Here is a 20,952-nt window from a genome sequence, read left to right on the forward strand (position 1 = left end):
TGCAGTTATCTTCTGTTTAATGGTGGGTGACAACCAGCATTTATGGTGCATTAGCATCCCCCTCTACTGATTTATTAGGGGGCTTAATTATATCGAACATTTTCTATCAAGGAACTTTATATTGAGACAGTTATTGTTATGGTTTTATGGCCCAGCCCCATTTTGGGATCTCATTTTGTGCCCTCCTTCATGCGTTCATGCACTCTATCAGTTAGAACACACCTGCTGTACCCCAGGGGTCGGCTGGCTGGCTGAACAGCTTGTTCAGTTTCTCCTGCATGTCCTTCTTGCTTCTCCCCTCATCCTCATTTGCCTCTACCGACCCCGCTCTCTTCCTTCCCTCCTCCTCCTCCTCATCTTCCTCCTCCTCCTCCATCCCTCTCCTCTTCCTCTCCTCCTCTTCCTGAGTTACTCTGTTTAGCCAGGCGTGGGGTGCAGAGACAGAGGGGGGGCTAGCAGCTCTGGGGGCAGAGCTTCCTGCTTCATCCCTCCAAGCAATGGCCTCCTCTGATGACAACCTACTGGGGGAGATGGTGAGAGATGATTAATCAGAGAAACTTTAATTTTCAAATTATAACGTACTTACAAAAATACACAAAATAATATTTTCAATTCTAAAATAGTTGGTGATATATCATGATGGTTGGTGATATAATTCAGGTCCTAGATTCAAGAGTGTTTTTCAGTCTTACCTACTCTCCTGCAGTTCAGCGGACTTTCTCTCAATCGGGGTGTGCATGTGAGAGTGTGTGTGTGTCAGTGAGTGTGTGTCTCCCTCCATATCCTTCTGTTTCTGTCTCTGCTGCCGGCTGTGGATCTCTCGCAGCTCCTGCAAGGCATCGTGGGATACAGGAAGGAACAGCGGTGAGGAGGAAGTGGGATCAGAGGGCTGGTTGCTACGGGTTACCATTGACAACAGACAAGAACAGCAGCAGCAGCGGCAGCAGTATGTAATTAGTCAGGTGATCAAGGCAAGCTCCGCCCCTTCGACTTTGCTGCTGAGGCGATGAAACGTCCCTGCCGGTAACCATGGCAGTTATTCTAATGGTAATTTTTTCACACAAGGATGATGAGCAGCTTTTGAAGTCAGTGAACAGAGACAGGAAGAAGTGATTATTTCTGTCCATAACTTTGCGAGCTAGAAAGCAGCACATCCAATCCTCTTTGTGTTGAGGAGCCAGTTTCACACTTCCTGACTAATTTAGGTGATTGGCCCTAATGGAAAAAATTGAGCTCAAATCAACTGATGAAACAACAATATAATTTGTCCTAATGGCAGGTTTATCACCATAATGCTTTTACTGCAACCGAAGAAAAACACATAACACTTCACCGCCACTAAATATACCATCGCCGCAGCTGGTCAACACAATTGCTAGCTGCGTTATGAAAAGACTCCTACATCAATGAGCAGCTTGTTTTTGTTGCTTTCATCTTGCTTTACGGCTGTGCAACACAGCTCAAGAGAATAATATCTTATCTCTTGCAAGGTGAACAATTATCAAGATGCACTGATGAATCTTTCATTGCTCACTGTAGTCAGTCACAACTCCTCTTCCCTCTTTTTGTCATGTGCAGCTTGTGTTTCTCTGTCTGAACAGGGCAGTGACCATGGATTTCTCCCAGTGTGACACTTGGGCTGCTCGAGCATGTGTGGACACTAGACACACAAACATCCAGTCAGTGTCATACTGAACAGCTCTTTTAAAGCCCATGAGAACGCATCAAATTTTTCTAGCTTTTTCCGTAATGCTAGCAAGCAACAGAAGACTGATGTAGAAACTAGTTGGCAAACTAATAGCAAAATGGATATATGCATGTACCAACCACGTCTCCTTGGAAGCGGATATAACTTTAAATTCATCTTGGCATGTTTAAAGAAACAAAGTGAGCCTAACGGTGGTCAAGTTTGGTATTTTTGGTGATGAAATCATTTATACAACTTTTGAAAGTCAAACGATAAAGAAAATGTGGGAGAGGATGTCACTGGGAAGGGGATTTGTCACTAATGGAGGTTGGCACTGACCCAGCCCCAAAGCACGGGGCTCTGGTCATGGTGGTGGGGCGGAGCTTGCACAGGACACAGTATATTTGTGGGAGGGGTTAGATATAAACATAAAAAAAGGAGGTGAAGGGTAGTCTGGGGATGCGGTGGGAGGAGGGGGGGCAGTTCTGTGTAGTTATGACAACCAGCTGTGCCATTAGAACACACTCTTGTTACTATAACAACACAAGGCAGCTGTCGTGTTTCAGCCAAACAACCAACGTGAGGAAACCTCCAGAAACAAGCAAACCAATCAGAGAGAGGAGACTGGCGGAGGAGTAAAACTACAACTCTGTGGAGCCACCTCCAAGTCACCTGGAACAGGAAGTGGAGGAAATGAGACAACAACACAGCATGCCAAGCATACACTCCAACACGCACAGACTAGATACACACATACACACATATACACACACACACCCACACACACACACACACCCAAGTAAAATAAAGACGGCCATACTCAGATTCAGATAATCAGCACATTATCCTAATAAATGTCTACTAATGTCTGGCTGAAACATCATCCGGTAGCATAAAGGCAGTAGCATTACAGTACAGTGTGGTAATCTAGTAAAGTAGCCTAGCAGAGCAAGTCAACTAATCTATTGCACCCGCTAACCTAGCAAGACCGCTAGTTTAGCATGACAACTGTGTACAGCGTTAACTATGGGTGGTTGGTTAGCCAGCTGCCTAAGCTGTGAGCTAACACCATCTTGATAAAGAAAAGACGAGGTGCTATTGGGGAGGATGACAGAGGATAAAAAGGGGAGGAGAGAGGGATAAAAAGAAGATGAAAATAAGAGGAGAGCCACAGAAGATATAGCAAAGAGAGGGTGGTTTGAAAAAGGTTGTGAGTCATGGGGAGAACAAGAAGTAGAAGATAGAGATGATGAAAAGGAGAGAAAAGAAGAAAGTGACAGGGGGGGGGAACAGTGGGAAAGGGAAGATGGGAAGGTAGGCTGGGTTGTTGTATGGACCTTTATAATGTAGTCTAGCCGAGCCAGACACACCCTGACGGCTGACACACACTCCTGTAGCTGTCCCTGCTCCTCGCACTGAAACACACATATACATATATACATACGCACTCAGAGGAACAACCATTCTATAGACTCACACACACACTCACAGGCATAATGTTTAAGTCCATATTTATGCACTTTGTCCAATTGAAGTATTAAAGTGAACTAATGTGTCTGCAGTTTTGCTGCATACAGCAAGTAATTCAGATCTCTCTGAAAAATCTGACGTGGCAAGGTTTAACAAAAAATAAGTGCACACAATAAGGCCTCGACTAAGGAGAGGCTCTTGTGACTCATTGTGGTGAGTAATGAGCTGTTACATCTGTCAGTGGAGCCAGTGTTACAAAAACAGGCTGAAGCTGACAATAGCCTTGTCTATTTTGCACAGACTGCAATAAGGCTGAGTAGATCCTGTAATTGACCTATCTGCAGTGGTTGGTAGATAAGATTTTAGGTAGACTGTTTTCAGGCATAGTACAGGTATTTTAGTAATGAGACTGACAAAATTCATCTACATTTACTTCAGGTAAATATGCTTGTCATTTGCCTGCACACTAATTAGTTAATGTGGAAAAAAATAATCTGGTAAGTAAATCTCTCTGGAGATATAAACAGGTATTTTACCCTGTACCGTTTATCTTTCCTCTTTTCTTCTTCCTGCTTTGTAGTGAGCCACAAATGCAGAGTTTCACTAATAGATTTATTTGCTCTGGATTACTGTGGCATTGGTGGTACTGACACTAAAAGAAACCCAACAAAACAGAATCAGTACGTGAGTATGTGAGTGTTGGTGCTTTTCAGTAGTAAAACCATTCGCAGCTTGACAATTGCAGTCAAGCTTCAAGTGGCTGCAATACATCTAGCTGCCTGTCTGGGGCATCACAGTGCACAAACCAGGCATTAAAAAAGTCTGGTTCTTAAGTGTTAAAGATGGCAAAGCTTTCTAGAGTGTCTGAAACACTTGACGCTTGCATGTTAGTAGTCTTATGTTTTACTTGTAACCCTTTCTCTGATAGTCTGCCAAATCAGTGCAAGTTCAATCCATATGCAAAAAAAACTGCTCTTTGCTCCATGTCTGCCATAAGCGGCAGTGTGTTCATCATATGATTTTATAGTAGAGTATATCCCAGCTGCAGTACCACCCCAGTCCAGCTGTGGCAGTGTGCTCTACCTGTCTCCCTCTCTGCTCCTCCTGAAGCTGGCGTCGCAGGGCTTCTATCCTGGCACAGTGGTTGGCATAGAACTCACACAGAGACTGGCATGGGCAAGGGAACAAAAGGCCAGTGTGGGAGATAAATAAAAAGGAGTAGAAAATATAGAAGGAAGGATTTATTATGTGGATTAAACAAAGAATATAATAGGAAGAAAATGAAAGTTGGAGGTCAAGAAATACAGGAGGAGGAGGACAGCGAGTAGAATCACAAAAAGGCAGAGGAAGCATTGGAGACGAGGAGTGCCAGTGGGTGTAGAGGACAGAGGAGGCACAGCAGTTTCACGAGAGAAGATTTTGGGGAGAGGAAGTAGTGTAGAAAGGAAGATGGACGGCAGTATAGTCAAACATTGTTCACTGAGTGCCTTTACGCCTCTGTTGTACCTTACTCTGGAGAAAACTGATATCCTCAAAGGCTTTGCGCCACTTTCTCAACTCACTTGTTATGTTGGCTGTACTGAATAAGACTGCAAACCAACTTCATTAGATTAGCCATTAGAAAATCTATTTATTGTGGTCTGTGTTGTCTCTGCTTTCCTCCCTTCCCCCGCCTCCTTCTCCTACTCCTCTGCTCAGTGTTGGAACAGACCACAGGACTAATTCTCTTCTCTCTGACCTGGCTCAGTGTTCTGGGGAAATGAGGTGAAAATAAGAAAGAAAAAAAAAAACAGGGGTAAAAGATGGCCTAGGAAACATGAACAGACTGCTATGCTTCGACCCCTATAAATAAAATTCCTCCCTCTTCCTCTCTCAGTAAATTGTTGGTGAAGGCTACATGAAGCAGCTGTGCACAGCTAGCTCTCTCCAAAAACACAGCAATTGACATTAATACACAAAATAACAACATAAATAAAAACACAGATACAGTGGTCAGATATAAATGTGAAAACGTTAAACACAACAGTAAACGTGAACACTGTAATTATGTTAAACTAGTGTGAGGATGGAGGTTATGAAGCACGGGACAGGTCAGGATTTAAATCTACAGTCACAACAACAATCCAATGTTCTGAACATGGACAATGACTAACAATTACAGGGTTAGCAAGCTTGTTAATTGGCTGTTTAGTTAAATTGATTTAGCTGAATTGAACACTGCAGCGGTGTACAAAACTTAACAGCAAATCAGTATTAAGCTGATTACCACACGCCACTACTTTGTTTTATGTTACATTAACATTAAAAAATTGGCCTCTGTGTATCACAGTAAATCGGTGTTGTAGCATGTTGGATGAAGTGCTATATGGATTTTTTCCCCCAACTTTTAGTATCCATCTCAAAACATTTATAATACTATTCCAATAGGGGTCCATTTGGAAGACTTTGATGAGTGCTTTGTCAGATTAAGTTTTACTTAGTGCTTTCCTTCATATTAAAAAAACAACAAGACAAAAAATACAAACAAGAAAGCAAGAAACTAAGGGTAGGCGCATTTTTCAGGTTTATTCCTGTACTTTATTGTTGGGTAACCCCATTTTTATTTCACGTTAAATTAAAAAACATGTTAAGTTCTTTCTCTCATTTTTTTTTTATCTTTAACACTTGTGTCATGACAGCAGCATGTATGTAACTCTAAAAGCTAACGTCAATCAGTCCACAGTATCTAGCTGTACTCTGTAACTATGTTTGTTAACTATTTAGTTCATTAAGGAAATAATGTAGTTAATTTACCTTTATATTCCAAAAGTATAGACCTGACCATTCCCTTGTGTCCCGTATTAACATTAATGTGTGAACAGTTAACTGGCTGTTTACCTTCAGCTGGGTGTTGAAAGCATCTATTTCCAGCAGTTTGGCCCTCGTTTCTCTCTCCACAGCATCTAACTGTTCTCTGAGCTGCTGTCGGCTGGTCTCCTTCTGCTCCACGGCCTTCTGCAGGGACGACAGACTATCACCTAAACACACACACAGACAGCATGAGATCAGGTTAGGTTAATTAATCCCAGTCACACAGAAGTTTGGGTCAAATTTACTGAATGAATTTGTGACAGTATTTCCTGAGCTACAGTACATTGTGTGGAGAGTCAGTTAAAACAGTTGCTCAGGATTTCATTGTACATAGAAGGTGTAACTAAAAAATACTAATTAATCAACAGCTGAGGACATTATTGCTTTCGGAACTACTCATTACAATAATACTTCAAATGAAATTCACGTTAAAACCACGTAAGCAAAAATTGGAGTTGGAGTTACTGAAGGTATAAACATCACAATACTCGATGGATAACATGACAACTTGCACAACCATCCTAACCCATGATGCAACTCAAGTGTTTCCATAAATCCAATCACGAAAGCTCTCTCACATCATGGCAAGAATATCGATATGTGATTCATGTAGTACTCACGGTGCAGACTGTTCTGTTGAACCTGTTTCAGCTGGTCATTGAGACTCTGTTTATCAGGAATTAGCCTCCCCAACCACTGCTGGGAGTCCTACAGACAACAAGTCACATCAAGACAAACAACAGAAATAATGAATGAGTCATTTTACCTGTTCCATTATTTTTGATACGTACAAATCACAGGTCAAAATTGCACTACATGAAAAAATCCTACAGTTTCTTAGCATGTGTCTGTTACATCATCTTTCGGTGATTAAAGATGTAGCAGCAATGAACGTGATGCTCATCTGTCTGAACAATTTGTGTGTGTTTGCTGATGGTTTGCAGCTGTTTCGCGTACCTGCAGCTGCTGTTGTAGCAGGGTGATTTCAGCAATGCGTGTTTCTCTGGTCTGATTTGTCTGCTCCACCTCTCTCCGCTGAGCTGATAGACGAAACCGAACATCCTTCAGTTTTCCCTCCAACTGGCTCTTCTTGTCATTCTAGAGGATGGGAAAGAGTCCTGTTAGGTTTCTACCCAAGTACAGAGCATTAGGTTACAGGAAGAATTAGATGACAGCTGCTCAGTTCTTCTTGTTGGCTTCAATTTCAAACCCAACCATTATCATACAATGAGACATATTCAGCTCTGTGTGTCTTTTATTGACAAACACTATATTCTCTTGTCTACCTTTTGTATTTAGCATGTTCAGGTGTGAATGCATTTTTTTTTTTTACCAGAGCCTCCAGTTCAAACTCCAGGGTCTTCTTCCTGGCTTTGAGCAGCACTATGCTCTCCTGCTCCCGGTTCCTTTGAGTCAAAAGCTCCTGGCGACGCTGACGTTCCCACTCCAACTGACGCTGGCGCTCTAATTCACGCTTAGCAGCCTGGAAACATGAAACATGCACTGTAACTGCATTTCAAACTGACACAAGATTGGATATTACATCACACACACCATAGTATATTCATATATTACACACTACATTATACACAACAAGCGTTCAGCTGTGGGAGTGTGAATTGGGTCCTTTACTGTAAGAGCTGAGATTTAAGGAGGGCGTTGGTGAGCAGTGAGCGGTCTCTAAGTTGTCTCCAGCAGAAATTACAAGTCTGCAGCAGTTAAGTGCCGACTCAACCATAACTCTTCATTAAAATGCAGATACTTGGTAATCATTTTTTCTCCACTTTGTCTCCGTTTCAGACCTCTCTCCTCTCGATCTCTTTGCGTCTCTCTTCTTCTCTCTGCCTCTCCAGCTCTCTCTGTTTCTCCAGTTGTTTTTCTAGTTCATACTGTCGTCTCCTCTCCTGCTCGAGACGCTCACGCTCCTGAAACACAAGCATACAAAACTGAGCTGGAAGAACAAATAACTCTATCATTTGTTATGGGCCACCCCAATGCATTTCCCTCCTGGTATGGACACTTGTCGTACATGTAATTAAGTTAGTGATACATTTCAAAGACAGGGATATTGTGGCTGTTATAGTGAAAGCGCTGTGGCTATAATAAATCCAAGTATTTTACATGATTATATACATGCCAAAAACCATGAAAAATTCAAACTTTGTGAAAATGAGGAATCAATATTGTCAACCTTTCTCTCCTGTTCCTCTCTTTCCAGCGCAGCCAGCCTCTCCTGCTCTTTCCTCTGCTGCTCCTGCAGAGCCTGGCGTCTCTTCTCCAACTCCAGGTTTCCTCGTTCAAAGTTCTCCCTCTTCTTATCCTCAAACGTCACTGTGGTGATAAAACAGGAGTCACTATGAACAGCTGCAATGGCTATGATTTAACATACCTAACAATGTAATATGTGCGAAAAAATGCATTAAGCATTAGGAAGTCCTAGCAACAACAGGATGGGCATAACCAACACACACATTGAAAATAGAGAAAAAGTGAATAGAAAAGCATAAAGGACTCTTCTCCACATTAAGAAGACTGGTTTGTCGCCATCACAAGGAGAAAAAGTGGAGTTTAGTGGTACATATGCAGCCATCAGATCACAATCTGAGACGCGCTTCATGGAACTTTAATTCTTGTTTATCAAGAATCACAGTGGGGTCTTGAAGCCAGCATAGCTGAGCGCTGGTCAAGTCCCAGTTTGACCAGTAATGCAGGACTCCTCACCTGGAAGTTTCTTTTCCAGGCTGCTCTCCAACTCCTCCTCTGCCTCCTCCTGGACGCTCTTCTGGTCCGACTGGACACTGTCACTTCGCACACGCCTTAAAGCCACACACACACACAATTTATTTAGGGCTATGCACACATCTAACACAATGCTGTCAGTTAGTGGGGTATCTAGTTATAGTATTTACCTGAATGTGGGTGGGAGGTAATCTGGTGGTAACACAGGGGGCAGCGGTAACCCTGACATAGCCATATCTATGAGGTGCATGGCTAAGATAAACTCCTCTGCTGTTAGCTTTCCATCCTGGTCAATATCTGATAGACTCCTAAAGAAAAAAGATAGAATACATTTCATATTTTAAGGATTAATGTGTGCACTCCCATGTTGATTAAGATGAAATTGTTGCATTTCAATGTACTGACCATATTGTGGCCAGCTGTCCCTGTGGAAGACTGGACTGCATCAGGATAGTGCGAGCCTGGGGACCTGGAACACAGACACACATCCAAGGTAGAGAAATAAAGCAAACATGACAGAAATACTAATAATGACAAATAATGATAATGTTTGTGTGAGTACCTGTGAGGTGTCCACTCATCATCTTGTCATGGGAGTTAAAAAGCTGTCTGTACTTCAGCCTGGAGGACTGAGGAACGGCCCAATCAGAGGGAGGTAGAACACTGGGGCGAGAAAATAAAGTATAGGCCAAGTGATGCGGTGGTTAAAAAGAGTTGCACTGAAAAGACACATTCAAAGATTACAATAGAGCAGTTCAAAAGGAAAAATAAGCACATCAAAAGACAAATTCAGAGGTTACAAGAGGAACAGGTTAACCACGATGTAGCAGCTTGTCATGACACCATGGGGAACTATGAAGAAGATGTGATGTGATTTTTTTCATTTTAGTAGGTGTTTATCAGACAAAATGTTGCAAACATTTCTGATTATGTGGCCTACCTTGCAGCCTCCACGGATGAACCCTTTTGCAACTTGGTACTGGAACGATTAAATGAAGAAGACTTGTTGACAGAGGGAGCTGAGAGAGACAGAATAGAGACCATCTTAGTCTGAGACTGTGGTCGGGTTCTTCACTTCACTTCAAACAGCGTATTCACTTTGTAAAGGATTTCATTTTAATGTTATTTTGTCTGATGCTTGCATGGTGTGACATTAAATTCAGTCAGCCAACAACAAATTCAAACACTGCATTCAAAGCTGCTATACTTGGCTTGCAGCTTCCGTTGTTACCTCCTCTAAAAGGTCTAACTTCATGGCAAAACAGCGACGTGCTACTTAAAGACGTACAGCCTTCAAACAGACATAAAAACAGCACCTCGCTGTCCAAAATATAAATATGAATGTGTATATTTTGTGTAAACACAAGCTTAGAACTGAGCCCTTTGCCCACCACCGCTTCAGACACAACATAAACATTTCAACACATCGCCTCCCCCGTGTTGTTTCAGTACGTTACCTGGGTGGGAGAAGCCTGAGATGGGCTGCATCAAGCCTGTGGGAGGAGCTCCATTGGCGATGGGCGGGGGGAGGGAAGGCGGGGCAGACGAGACGAGTGGGGGAGACACTCCGACAGGAAGAGGTGGCAGGGGGAGCGGAGGCACACCTGAAAGAGGAGCTGTGATGGAGGGAATGGGGGGCAAACCTGGAGAAAAACAGATAGAGAATAGAGACATGATTCGACGGGACAAGAAAGAACTATCATCTATATTCCTCAAGTGCTGAATTAGACATTATATATTTATACTAGTAAATGGGGTGTGAGAGCCACAGTGCAAGTGGAGGGAGTGCAGTTATGACTCTATACTCTGTTTGCACTATAACTTAATTGATCAGCCTCGCAGCAGACTGAAGGAGAGTCAGCAAACATTTCCTGAATGACCTCTGTAAGAGACAGAAGTGACATCATCCTTATCAAATACACCTGCAGTGTTTTACCAGCACACTACGCCCTTTTTTTCCAGGCTCAACAAGACATCAAGAAACCTTGAGGAAAAGCAGTTGTCACATGAAAGGATAGCAAGAGATTACATCTATGTTATTACATTAAACTGTCTGCTGTGTTCATTCTGTATTAACTTAGCAGCAGTGAAGCACCACAGAAAAATCACAACCACTGTAGAATAAAATTAAGTTAAAATTATTCATTATATGATATCATTGATATAATTTAGTCAACATAAAATTGCACATCAACTAAATGTTTTGGAACTAAGAATTTGTAACTGAAATACAGCAGGTCCATAAAATTTCAGCTGCAATAGACAGAAAACATTTTTTCCCCACATACAAAGCACGCGGTCGGTTTTTGTCTGTCTTACCAAAGCTGGTCTGTGGGGGTAAAGGCAGTGGGGGTTGTTTCATACTAGGGGGAAGAGAGGGGGGCAGAGGGTGACCCTGGAGTTTCAGTTTGATGAGTTTCATGGCGATGGAGAACTCGTGGATGTCCATACGACCATCACTGTTCATGTCAGCCAGAGCCCTTAAAGAGAAGTGGCGTGAACATACTTTAATACTAAACAACTGATTTTGAAATGAACTACATAATTGAACTATATACTTAATATCTGTCAGTATGTGTATTAGTATTAGTAGTGTGTACTAGTATTAACTGTGTAGCTCACCAGATTTGTGCCAGGATGGGAGGGGGCAGTCCTGATTGAAGGAAGAAGTTCCTGGCTTGGTCACCTTGACAGACAAACAGACACAGGATGTGAGCTCATGGGAAGGATCCAAATAAAAAGGTTTCATTCCCGCTTTTCTCAGTGCATATGTTCTTAGTCTTCTATGATACGAAAAAGAATATGTTTGGGTTTTGGACTGTTGGTTACACAATAATAAGTTGAGCAGCACATATCAACAGAGACTGTGTTTATTTTTAAATTTTCATGCTCTTACTGGGCCGGTGAATCACAATAGTGGATTTGTTCAAACAACTGACTGAACAATTGAATTTATGAGGTATAGTGTGATTTGAATCTGAACAATAACATTACATTTTGGTTGTAATTTCAAACGTTTCTTTTCTCAACCAAACTTAGTTTTCTTTATCAGACTCTGTACTACATGCTGACGCTCTGAGGACATTCACTGACACTGCCCTTGTTAATGTCCTCATCTCACCTTATCCAGAGAGAGAGAGAGAGAGAGAGAGAGAGAGAGAGAGAGAGAGAGAGAGAGAGAGAGAGAGAGAGAGAGAGAGAGAGAGAGAGAGAGAGAGAGAGAGAGAGAGATGGGGGGGGGGGGCGTTACCTGTGATGTAACCCCCGGCAGTCGGAGAGAGGCTGTGAAACTGCTGATCATGCTTGGCTCTCTCATCCACGGAGATCAGAAACACATCTGGACCTAACCCACAAAAACACACACACACAGAGTGAGACACCAAACCCGAAGGCCAAGACAATTTCAGACAAAGGCAGTGGGAGAAAGAGCAGGCATGACAGGAATGTGTTCATCATGAGTTTCAGTTCCTGTAAGAAGATTCCTATTAGGTGATACATAAGTGAGAAAGAGTGTAAACTCGGAGACTGATGAGCAATTAAGTAACACTGTTGCCTTTCAGTAGAAAGCTCAGTACTTGGCATGTAAGTTCATGATTCAGTTCCATGTAAATTTAGTGGGCTGATCATTGGATGACAGGGATTATTTTGAGGTTTTTCGCAATGTCTACCAATCATCCCCATTGTAACGATCAACAGAACTTTACAATTCTATGTTTTTGGATTGACAATTTGGAGCAAACTTACTCCAACCTGCATAATTGGTCTGTCCTACTAAATAATTTGCCAGTCTTTCTGTCTGTCTGGTCTACTGACAGCCTAGTTTCCACTTTGTTGCATTTTTCCTGACAAATTAAATTTGCGCCACAGCAGAGTTGCTCAAGAACCTAGCCAATCAGAGCTGAGATTCCCTTTGGTTTCAACTGACAACTCCTTCCTTCTTGTACAATGTGCTGACAATTTTAGTGACTCATGCTGACTCACTTTTTGTGCAAGAACAGTTACTGCAGACAGAAATGTTAGTTCCTTTAACTCTTTTTGTTAGAACAACAGCTTATTCAAACATCTTTAAGTATCTAGCTTGGATGTCTCTGCCACAATATTCGTGAAGACCAAAATGCAGAAAAATCTAAACTACTACTAAACTAAAAACTTCTATTAGAAATAAGCTTTTCATTGTGATTGTTATTTTGTAGATGCAGTCACTGACCATACTGACTGACATCAGCTATTCTCTGGAATTACAGTTATAATTTCACTATTCAATTGTTTCTTGCTGTACAGAGAAATGTCTCCCTTTACATACCACTGATAAACAACAACTTAAGTGGACACTCCTCATTCAGCACAGAGAAAAGTTAACAATATGTTCTATCCAACAGTTATAAATCTGTTTATAGTTAAATCTCACAATGTGTGGTTTTGTTTCAGGCTTTTGGAGTCAGTTGGCCTTTGTCTCCATCTGTTCGTCATCCTCCCATCTCTCTTTGACAACACAGATTTAATTTTGGAAATTGTTATTTTATTTTTGCTGTTATGTCTAACCATATGCCCTCATTTGTCATATGACATTCTTTTTTTGTAATATTTTGGTTATCTGAAGATTACTGATACTTTTGTGCTTGACAATTAGATTGATAAATAATCTTGGGGAAATTCTAAGATGTGGATGTAAACTGGTTATGGACAATGCAAAGTAGATTAATGAGAAGTTGTGGATTGCCTTCTAATGCACTTGCAAATAAATCTTGCTCAAGCTCCTCCCAAGACTCTTAGCCATCAACTCTGAGAGATAAATATAAAGACCAGCTTTCATAATTCTACCCATCTTTGATACCAGTTACATGCCCATACTGACCTGTGAATGTGGTGGGGAACTGTGCCATGGTTCACTCAGTCTTCTGCACAACACAACACCTGAAAGTACACATTTAGAAAAAAAGATGAAGTGCTGTCTGATCAATGTCATCCCATCCCATCCCACTGAGTACTCAACTGCTCAATAAAGCAATAACATAACAAGTAACTTAATAATATAACCACTTCATATTGTAAACATTTCACTGGTGAGCCACAAAAATGCTTACACAGTGAAAGGGCTTGCCTTTGTCACAGAGGTCAGTGATCCACATGAGAAGGACTAAATAATGCACGGTCACCTGACAAAGGTGCCAATATAGTAGACAAACCCAGTCAGAGGAAAGGACTTCCGAGCACTTGTCTGGAGTTAATTTTCCACCCGGCTGTCCTTTGACGCTGAGGTTGTGAATTTCTGTTTGCTCTCCAGCAGCCCAGTGAGCCATTATGATTACTTTGCCTTAAATGTTGTTCCCAAAGTGGGATACAGCATGTTTTCAAAGCCCACATTTTAGATTAGTCCACATAGAAACAATGGTACCTCTGCATCAGTCCGTGGTTCGGACTGGTGCCAGTCCACAGGGGACTGCACCATGTCAGCCATGCTTGTGGATGTCAACAGGGCAGCAAACCTTTATTTATGCAGGGCAGGCTGTCTGAGTGTACTTGCTTGTTTTTCAAACCACTCTATCTACACACATTCTCACTCGGGAGCTGACCACAATGCACACCAGTTTTCTGCTGTTGGCCTGTAAAAAGCTCCACTGGAATCTTTTTAACCTCAGTGTTCCTTTCAGGCGATGCAAACTGGAAAGTTACTAACTAAAATACATTAAAAAAAACAGGCAATTAGTGCCTTTAAGATGACAGGTTTGTCTGAGAACATGCAACATTTGTTGGAAGAACCATATAAATGGACATAAAACCCATTCACCAAAGGAAAAGGCCCTTATGGGACAGATACTCAGTTACTTTCAATAACATATCTGATGGTGAGTGACACCAGTGACTTACAAAAAAAAATCTGTCTGTCTGAAATTTTTTATCCGTTTAAAATATGACATAAAATAGTGCCCTACACTCTCACAATAACATATTCATGTAGTGTAACATACCCCTACCCTCATAGAGGTATGTTAATCAGATCCAGGCCTGCCTCCCTCCCCTGTGTCGCTGTGGCCAGCAGACATTACCAATAATAATAATCTGACAAGGACTCGCTGAGGATGTGGGGGTGTTATGTGTGGGTTGCTTTCCAGTATGATACAAACAAAAATCTGTTTTTCTTACTAGGGAATGAGGAGAAACCTACCTAAAGGGGTAAATTCACCCAAATCACGTGCTTTGTGCCATCTTCCTATGCAATATCAGATTTATTTAATAAAGCTCTAAGACATTCCTCTCTGAGTTTTTTTTCCAACACCAAAATATAACGGAGGTGGATGGAATTTAGTCCGTACTGCTGCAACTACAACACCTCTTTCCAGAAACAGTTACTCAGGCGTTGCTATGGACGTTTTCACTGGGAGTATTTCTTCAGCAGAAATTTGTCCTTGGCCCATTGAAGGGTGTAGTGTGAGTGTGTGTGTGTGTGTGTGTGTGTGTGTGTGTGTGTCTATGTCTCATTATCATCAGAGCGGGAGGACAAAGTAACCAGCTTAACTAGGTCAGACGAACAAAGCCCACCCTACACAAACACACACAGACGCACACTTTTACGGCTGCAACGGAGAAAATATTAAAGCAGCTGAGCAACTCCAGTAGATTCTTTGCCTGCTCTGAACAAGAGACACAAGCGATTAAACTGCTGGTCAACTACAAAAGACAAGGATTAGTGGCACTACAGGTTCATATTCAGCCACTTCTTTATGTATTCTTCACCAGATTAAACACCAATGATCACCCTTAGGTGAAGTTACAGGAGCTGGAATAAGACTTTTACTCCTCATGCTGCCAAAGGCTATTGACTTGATCCAGTGATTTGCCAAAACACTGTCTGGCAAGTAAGCTGCTTGCGAATTAGAGTGACTTTTGTTTACAGCTGCCAGTTCAGCACAATACCTCAGAGCAAAGCAAAGCAACTGGAGGAATGATCACACCCTTTGTAACTGACAAAAATCACCAGGTCGCTCCCTACAATGTTATTCACCATGACATCTTCTGCATTACTCATAGCCTCACTTTGCCTTACTGGAGCTATAGACGTCAAATTGGGCATCAATAGTTTACCTAAGTTCCTTCAAATTTCTAATAATGTTTAAGTGTTCAGTTTTAATCATGCAAATATCTGTGTTTGATGGGATAGAAAAGTTGACACAAATTCTAAATCCTGCCTCAAGCTCAGTTTAAACTTCTATGAAAAGTCAACTGAATGAATTTGTAGTTGTTTGTTGCATCTATTTCCATTGTCATCAGTGTGCTTGAGGGTTTTAAACTCTGTTCTCCCTGTGTACATGTATTGTATTCAAGAGATTAGTCTGTATAATTAGAGCATAGGGATGTGGCAGGAGTGTTGGTCTGTTATCAAGGCTTGTGGCAGATGCCAGTTTAAGCCCCCCTCTCTCTCTGTCTCTCTCTCACACACACACACACACACACACAAAAAAGGCAGCTTCACAGCATGCTACAGATTAGGGTCTTCTGTCTCTGTCCCTCCCCCTCATTTTCTTGTTGACCCCCTCCAACATTCCCCTTTCCCTTCCTCTATGAATTAATTTGGGACAAATGGGGCTCTGTACACCGGATGTCACAAAGCAGGATACTTGAAGACAATACACTTGAAAAATGATGAGGATGATTGATAATTCTTGACAGATTCAAAAGTAAGACCCAAAACTCCTAGAAGTGCAAATGTCCTTCTTCATAAATAACACTTCTTATTGATATAGAGGGAAAAGGGGATCAGACTAACATATACTTGCACACTTACAGCTGGAGTCTAAGGAAAAACAACTTTTTGGTGCCAAACATAATCTTCAAGCAAAAGACAACATACAGAGACACTTGGTGCAAACAGCAATGCTAACGCTCCTATAAACAATTCACATCACGCTGGGTCAGAACTGCATCAAATCAGACAAATTTGTCAGGCGGTGAGGCATAATTTCTCCAAGTGGTATGAGATTAAACTCTTAAAGGCTGAAGTAAATATAAGACACTGAGAGAAAATTATAATTCTTATAAATGTGCAATCCCTGATTTCTCGTTGCTGTTTCAGTCTTTTCATCAGTTAGGTGCTCCTCCAGCAGTTTTTTCTTTTCAAAGAGGAGAAAGTATTGCTTCTGCTATCAGCCATGTCCACTGTGCCCTTACTGTAAATATGAGCATGATATCATGTCAACTGTGTTTGGCAGTTTAGTGACAGGAAGAAGAAAAAGGGAACATCACCAAAATGAGCCCGAAAATTCAGGACACATCACAAAATAACTCTTCATTGTGCTGATTAAAACCCTCAATCCTCAGAGAACTGATCCACCATTGTTTGTTTGAACCAGAGCAGAAATGATGAGTCAATTAATCATTTAGTTGATTAACAGAGAATTAATCATTGACTGATTTAGAAAGGAAAATCTGAAGATGTGCTTGGCTTCCATAATTTTTTATCACTGTAAATTAAACCTTTATAAACGTGAAGATATGCATTTCACTTATGACTGTGGCTAAATTCTGAAGGCTGTTCTTCATGATCAGTTTTAAAACTAAACTATCAGTGAATTGATTAATAAACCTTGTACTTCGACTTCTACATGTACTTGTTGACAACATTTGCATTTGCATTTAACTCACTCTCTCTGACTCACTCACACACACACACAACAGTCTCCCTCTTTCTCACCCACACACCTGAAAGAAACACCAGCTCTCAACACACCCCCTGACACTGACCCTAAGCTCTGCGTCTCTCACCCAACACATTCTTATCACACTGATGTCAAGTGGTGAGGCCTGAGAGGTGACATGACGCCCACCCACAGGATTACTTCTGCAGTCTCTCCATCATCTCCTTCTGTATCACCCCGTCCTTCCCTCAGGCTCCCTCCTCCCACAGCCTCCACAGCTGGCTAGGGTTAGTACTATCACAATGTAAAAACTGACAATGAGATCACTTCACTGAAGCACAGCACAGGGACATTTTAGGGTCATGAAGTCATTTTCTGGCTCATATTTCAAATAATCAATACCACATAAATGTAACATGTTGCTTAGTAGTCAACCTTCAAAGTTCAAAATAAAAGCCTCTAAAACTTAACAGTCAAGACAGGTCACAGAACCAAAAGTAGCTGAACCACTATATTAACCCACAAGGTTGTCGCTAGTGTTACTATCCCCTGATTCTTGTCAGGAAAAGAAACAGTCAACACAACACAAAATGAAACAATTATTTATCGCATAATGTATGAAAACTGCAATACCTTTACATGTGTACTGATGTGAACAAATAGGTTAACTGGGAATTGGTCTACTAAGGCAAAATAAGTGAAAACACCTGTAAGCATGGCTGTGTAGGGGCTTTAAGGTCACATTAGCCATGTAACCCTTACATGAGGTTACCAAATGGTCCCTGTCTTTATATTAGAGAGCTGATAGGTTGCAGGTTATGGGCTTTGCTCCAAAAAAAACTGGCTAGTTTAGGCTGACTAGTTTCAGTCTGTTCAGAATGTTTCAACACTTTTTCATTGCTGATGGAATATTTTATGAATTCTAGCCTTTGAAGCCATTGGACATGTTGAATGCAGTGCCAGGATATGTTGGAACAAATTATATTATGCGGTTATGATGTTGCAATGGTATGTTGCTTATGATGTTTGTTGTGAGAACAAGAGAGAACAAGAAGCGACCTTCCCGAATCCAGCTTGACGTTTTGAATTCTAACTAAATAAAGTTTAGTGCTCACAGGTAAACTTTCAAACTTTGTAAAAGAATTGTGGAGGATTACATTTGTAAAGTAGACTCCTCAGTGAACCAGGACTTCAGAGACATAAAACATCACTGACAACAGCAATTATGACCTTCAATAATCACACTGGTTTGTCTTCCTGTTAGAGTGAAAGGCACAAGCTATGTCATATGTGTACCTCTAAGGACTTGTCTTAAACACACTTAAGTTGCTACGGTTTTAGATGGGACACATCAATTTAAGCAAGGTTGGCTCACGACATATCTGAATCTACATACAGATTAGGCACCAACACGACCCTTCATATGCTTCAAGTAGCTTTGTATAGCAAGAAAAGCTGATGAGGCTGCGCCCCGCATGTAGACCTGGTACAAATCACAGGTGAAACACTGCTCCACAATAACAGCAATTCTTCCCACACATACATGTGATGAATCATTCCGTCTCTTTTAGTTAGTAATACAGAGACAAACTATTGTCACTGATAATTACATGATAATGAGCCTCCTGACGATCTTCAGAACTACAGATTTGCTGAAACTTAACTCTGCAAGACTTTTGACCAATGTTAGCATACACAAAGGTATAGATTAGGCCTGCAAGTAATGATTCTTTTCATTAAGAGAACAACGCCTGTCACATGCTTTGAGAGCCCAGGGCAACATCATGAAATGTCTTGTTTTATCTAACCAACAATCCCCAGGATATTCCATTTAAAGTTGAGACTTTTCACTCACAGGATTGCTACAATCTTTGCTTGGTTAACAGTTGTAACAATTGATTGATTGTCAAGATTCTTAATTTTCTATCCATTAACTGATGGATTAGTTTCAGTTCTAAAAACCCTTTGCAGAACTTAAGGGTGAGTATGCACTGCATTTCGGCAATCTCATCCAAAACAGCTACCACTTTTTAAGGGTGTGTTTTCCTCATGAAAATCAGACACATCGTGCAAATGTGTCTTAGTAATTTGGAATCACTTTAAGTGTTGAACAATACATAGGAATTAATCATTACTGATGCAGGATCAAAGCACCAGTGAGTATTTTGATCAACGTGGTAGTCTGCAGACACTTAAACTCAATGGACATGGGCTCCCACCTTTAAGAGGACCTATCAGCATCCACGTTACCATGGGAACCAGCCCTCACCGACAGACACTGATGAGGATAATCAATCAAAAAGCTGAAGTAACGTCTCCACCTAATACAGGATGGGTGTGCTAACATTTGCAGTGACAGGAAAGGTTTGTTTGTCAATCCATTTGCACTTCCTGAATTATTTTAAATGGACTCGTTCAGCAGCCAACCCCCAGAGACTTTTAGGTCTCAAACAGATGACAGAAGTGCTCAGAGGATTGTTTAGGGACAATTAGCTGGTTTGATGGACAGCTGTGATCAACATCAGGAATAATGTTGCTAACGCTGAGGCTAACTGAGAAATCCTCCACCCTGAAAGTCGCTGCCTGCCGAAGCACTGTCAGAAACCTCGCTTCATGCTTCGTCACCTTCGTCCTCTCTTCTGACCAGGCTACTAACGAGGCTAAGGCTAACCACAAGTAACACCAGTCAATGTTAGCGTTAGGTCACAGGCTGACAGGGCAGATGCAGTGATTTAACATTAGCATACTGGCTAACTAGCCACTGGACTGCATCGTCCTCCAGTTTCGTATCGCCCTGGTGTTGTTACACAGGCCGTTCTTAGACACCTCCTGGACAGCCTAATATCACAGTTAGAGGATGACAGTAGCAAGCAACACCGAGACAAAATAACCAACCAAGCTAGCCGCGTTAACCTATGTATCAGCTAGCAAGCAGGCTAAGCAGTGAGAAGCTAACGTCAGCCCGCTCAGGGACATTCTTTCACACCACACATACTACACTCTGCCCTCACCTCATAGTTCAGTTTCCATCGTCAAATACTGGGTAAAGTAGTGCGTTGCGTGTTTATGTAGCCATATACGGTGGTATCTTCTCCCCAAAACGTGCTGTTTTATCACCAAAGCCCTTTCCGGTGTTTCTCCTGTGGTTCCGAAATCCCGACCGACTGAGGGACAGCTGGAAAATGGGGTAACGCCACTGACATCTCGCGAGATGTCACAGTGTAAATAACAACACTGGTGTGATCTCGCGGGAACTTACAATACGGTATGAAGTAAATGGATTAGTTGCGCTCCTGCCTGCTGCTGTTTACTAGGAAAAAACACACGTTTTGCCATTAAAAATATATTCCAAAACGACACATATGTAAACAAGAATAACGTGCAAGTCTATCAAGATGGTAGTAGCAAAAGTAGCAAAATTACGAGGTTCAACATTGAAACCAACGGTCTAAAAGTGCGAAGGGTAAGAAAAATAAAATGATATAAAACAGAGCGATATAATACCCAATATTGAAAGTAATGTTTTTTAACCACATACAACAGCAAATATATGGCACTCTAACCGAATATTTT

At 41.5% G+C, this 20,952-nt stretch overlaps 1 protein-coding gene across 2 annotated transcripts in view; it reads right to left on the reverse strand.

Annotated features, from left to right (window-relative positions):
• Window positions 1-20,542, reverse strand: part of itsn1 (intersectin 1 (SH3 domain protein)) — a 39,257-nt gene extending 18,715 nt beyond the window's left edge. For both annotated transcript variants that reach the window (XM_070841503.1, XM_070841502.1), the window contains exons 1-19: window positions 20,391-20,542; window positions 13,602-13,660; window positions 11,997-12,089; window positions 11,369-11,432; window positions 11,066-11,226; window positions 10,204-10,389; window positions 9,687-9,765; window positions 9,309-9,409; window positions 9,152-9,215; window positions 8,917-9,054; window positions 8,729-8,823; window positions 8,199-8,338; window positions 7,810-7,932; window positions 7,341-7,490; window positions 6,965-7,105; window positions 6,628-6,715; window positions 6,035-6,174; window positions 693-829; window positions 223-518 (exon numbers count right to left, since the gene is read on the reverse strand). In XM_070841503.1, coding sequence (XP_070697604.1) covers window positions 223-518; window positions 693-829; window positions 6,035-6,174; window positions 6,628-6,715; window positions 6,965-7,105; window positions 7,341-7,490; window positions 7,810-7,932; window positions 8,199-8,338; window positions 8,729-8,823; window positions 8,917-9,054; window positions 9,152-9,215; window positions 9,309-9,409; window positions 9,687-9,765; window positions 10,204-10,389; window positions 11,066-11,226; window positions 11,369-11,432; window positions 11,997-12,089; window positions 13,602-13,629 — 2,224 coding nt within the window. In that variant the 5' untranslated portion in view covers window positions 13,630-13,660; window positions 20,391-20,542. The remainder of the gene's footprint in view (window positions 1-222; window positions 519-692; window positions 830-6,034; window positions 6,175-6,627; window positions 6,716-6,964; window positions 7,106-7,340; window positions 7,491-7,809; window positions 7,933-8,198; window positions 8,339-8,728; window positions 8,824-8,916; window positions 9,055-9,151; window positions 9,216-9,308; window positions 9,410-9,686; window positions 9,766-10,203; window positions 10,390-11,065; window positions 11,227-11,368; window positions 11,433-11,996; window positions 12,090-13,601; window positions 13,661-20,390) is intronic.
• Window positions 20,543-20,952: the final 410 nt, after the last annotated feature.

This window comes from Pempheris klunzingeri, chromosome 12, assembly GCF_042242105.1.
Source record: "Pempheris klunzingeri isolate RE-2024b chromosome 12, fPemKlu1.hap1, whole genome shotgun sequence".
Lineage (NCBI taxonomy): Eukaryota > Metazoa > Chordata > Actinopteri > Acropomatiformes > Pempheridae > Pempheris > Pempheris klunzingeri.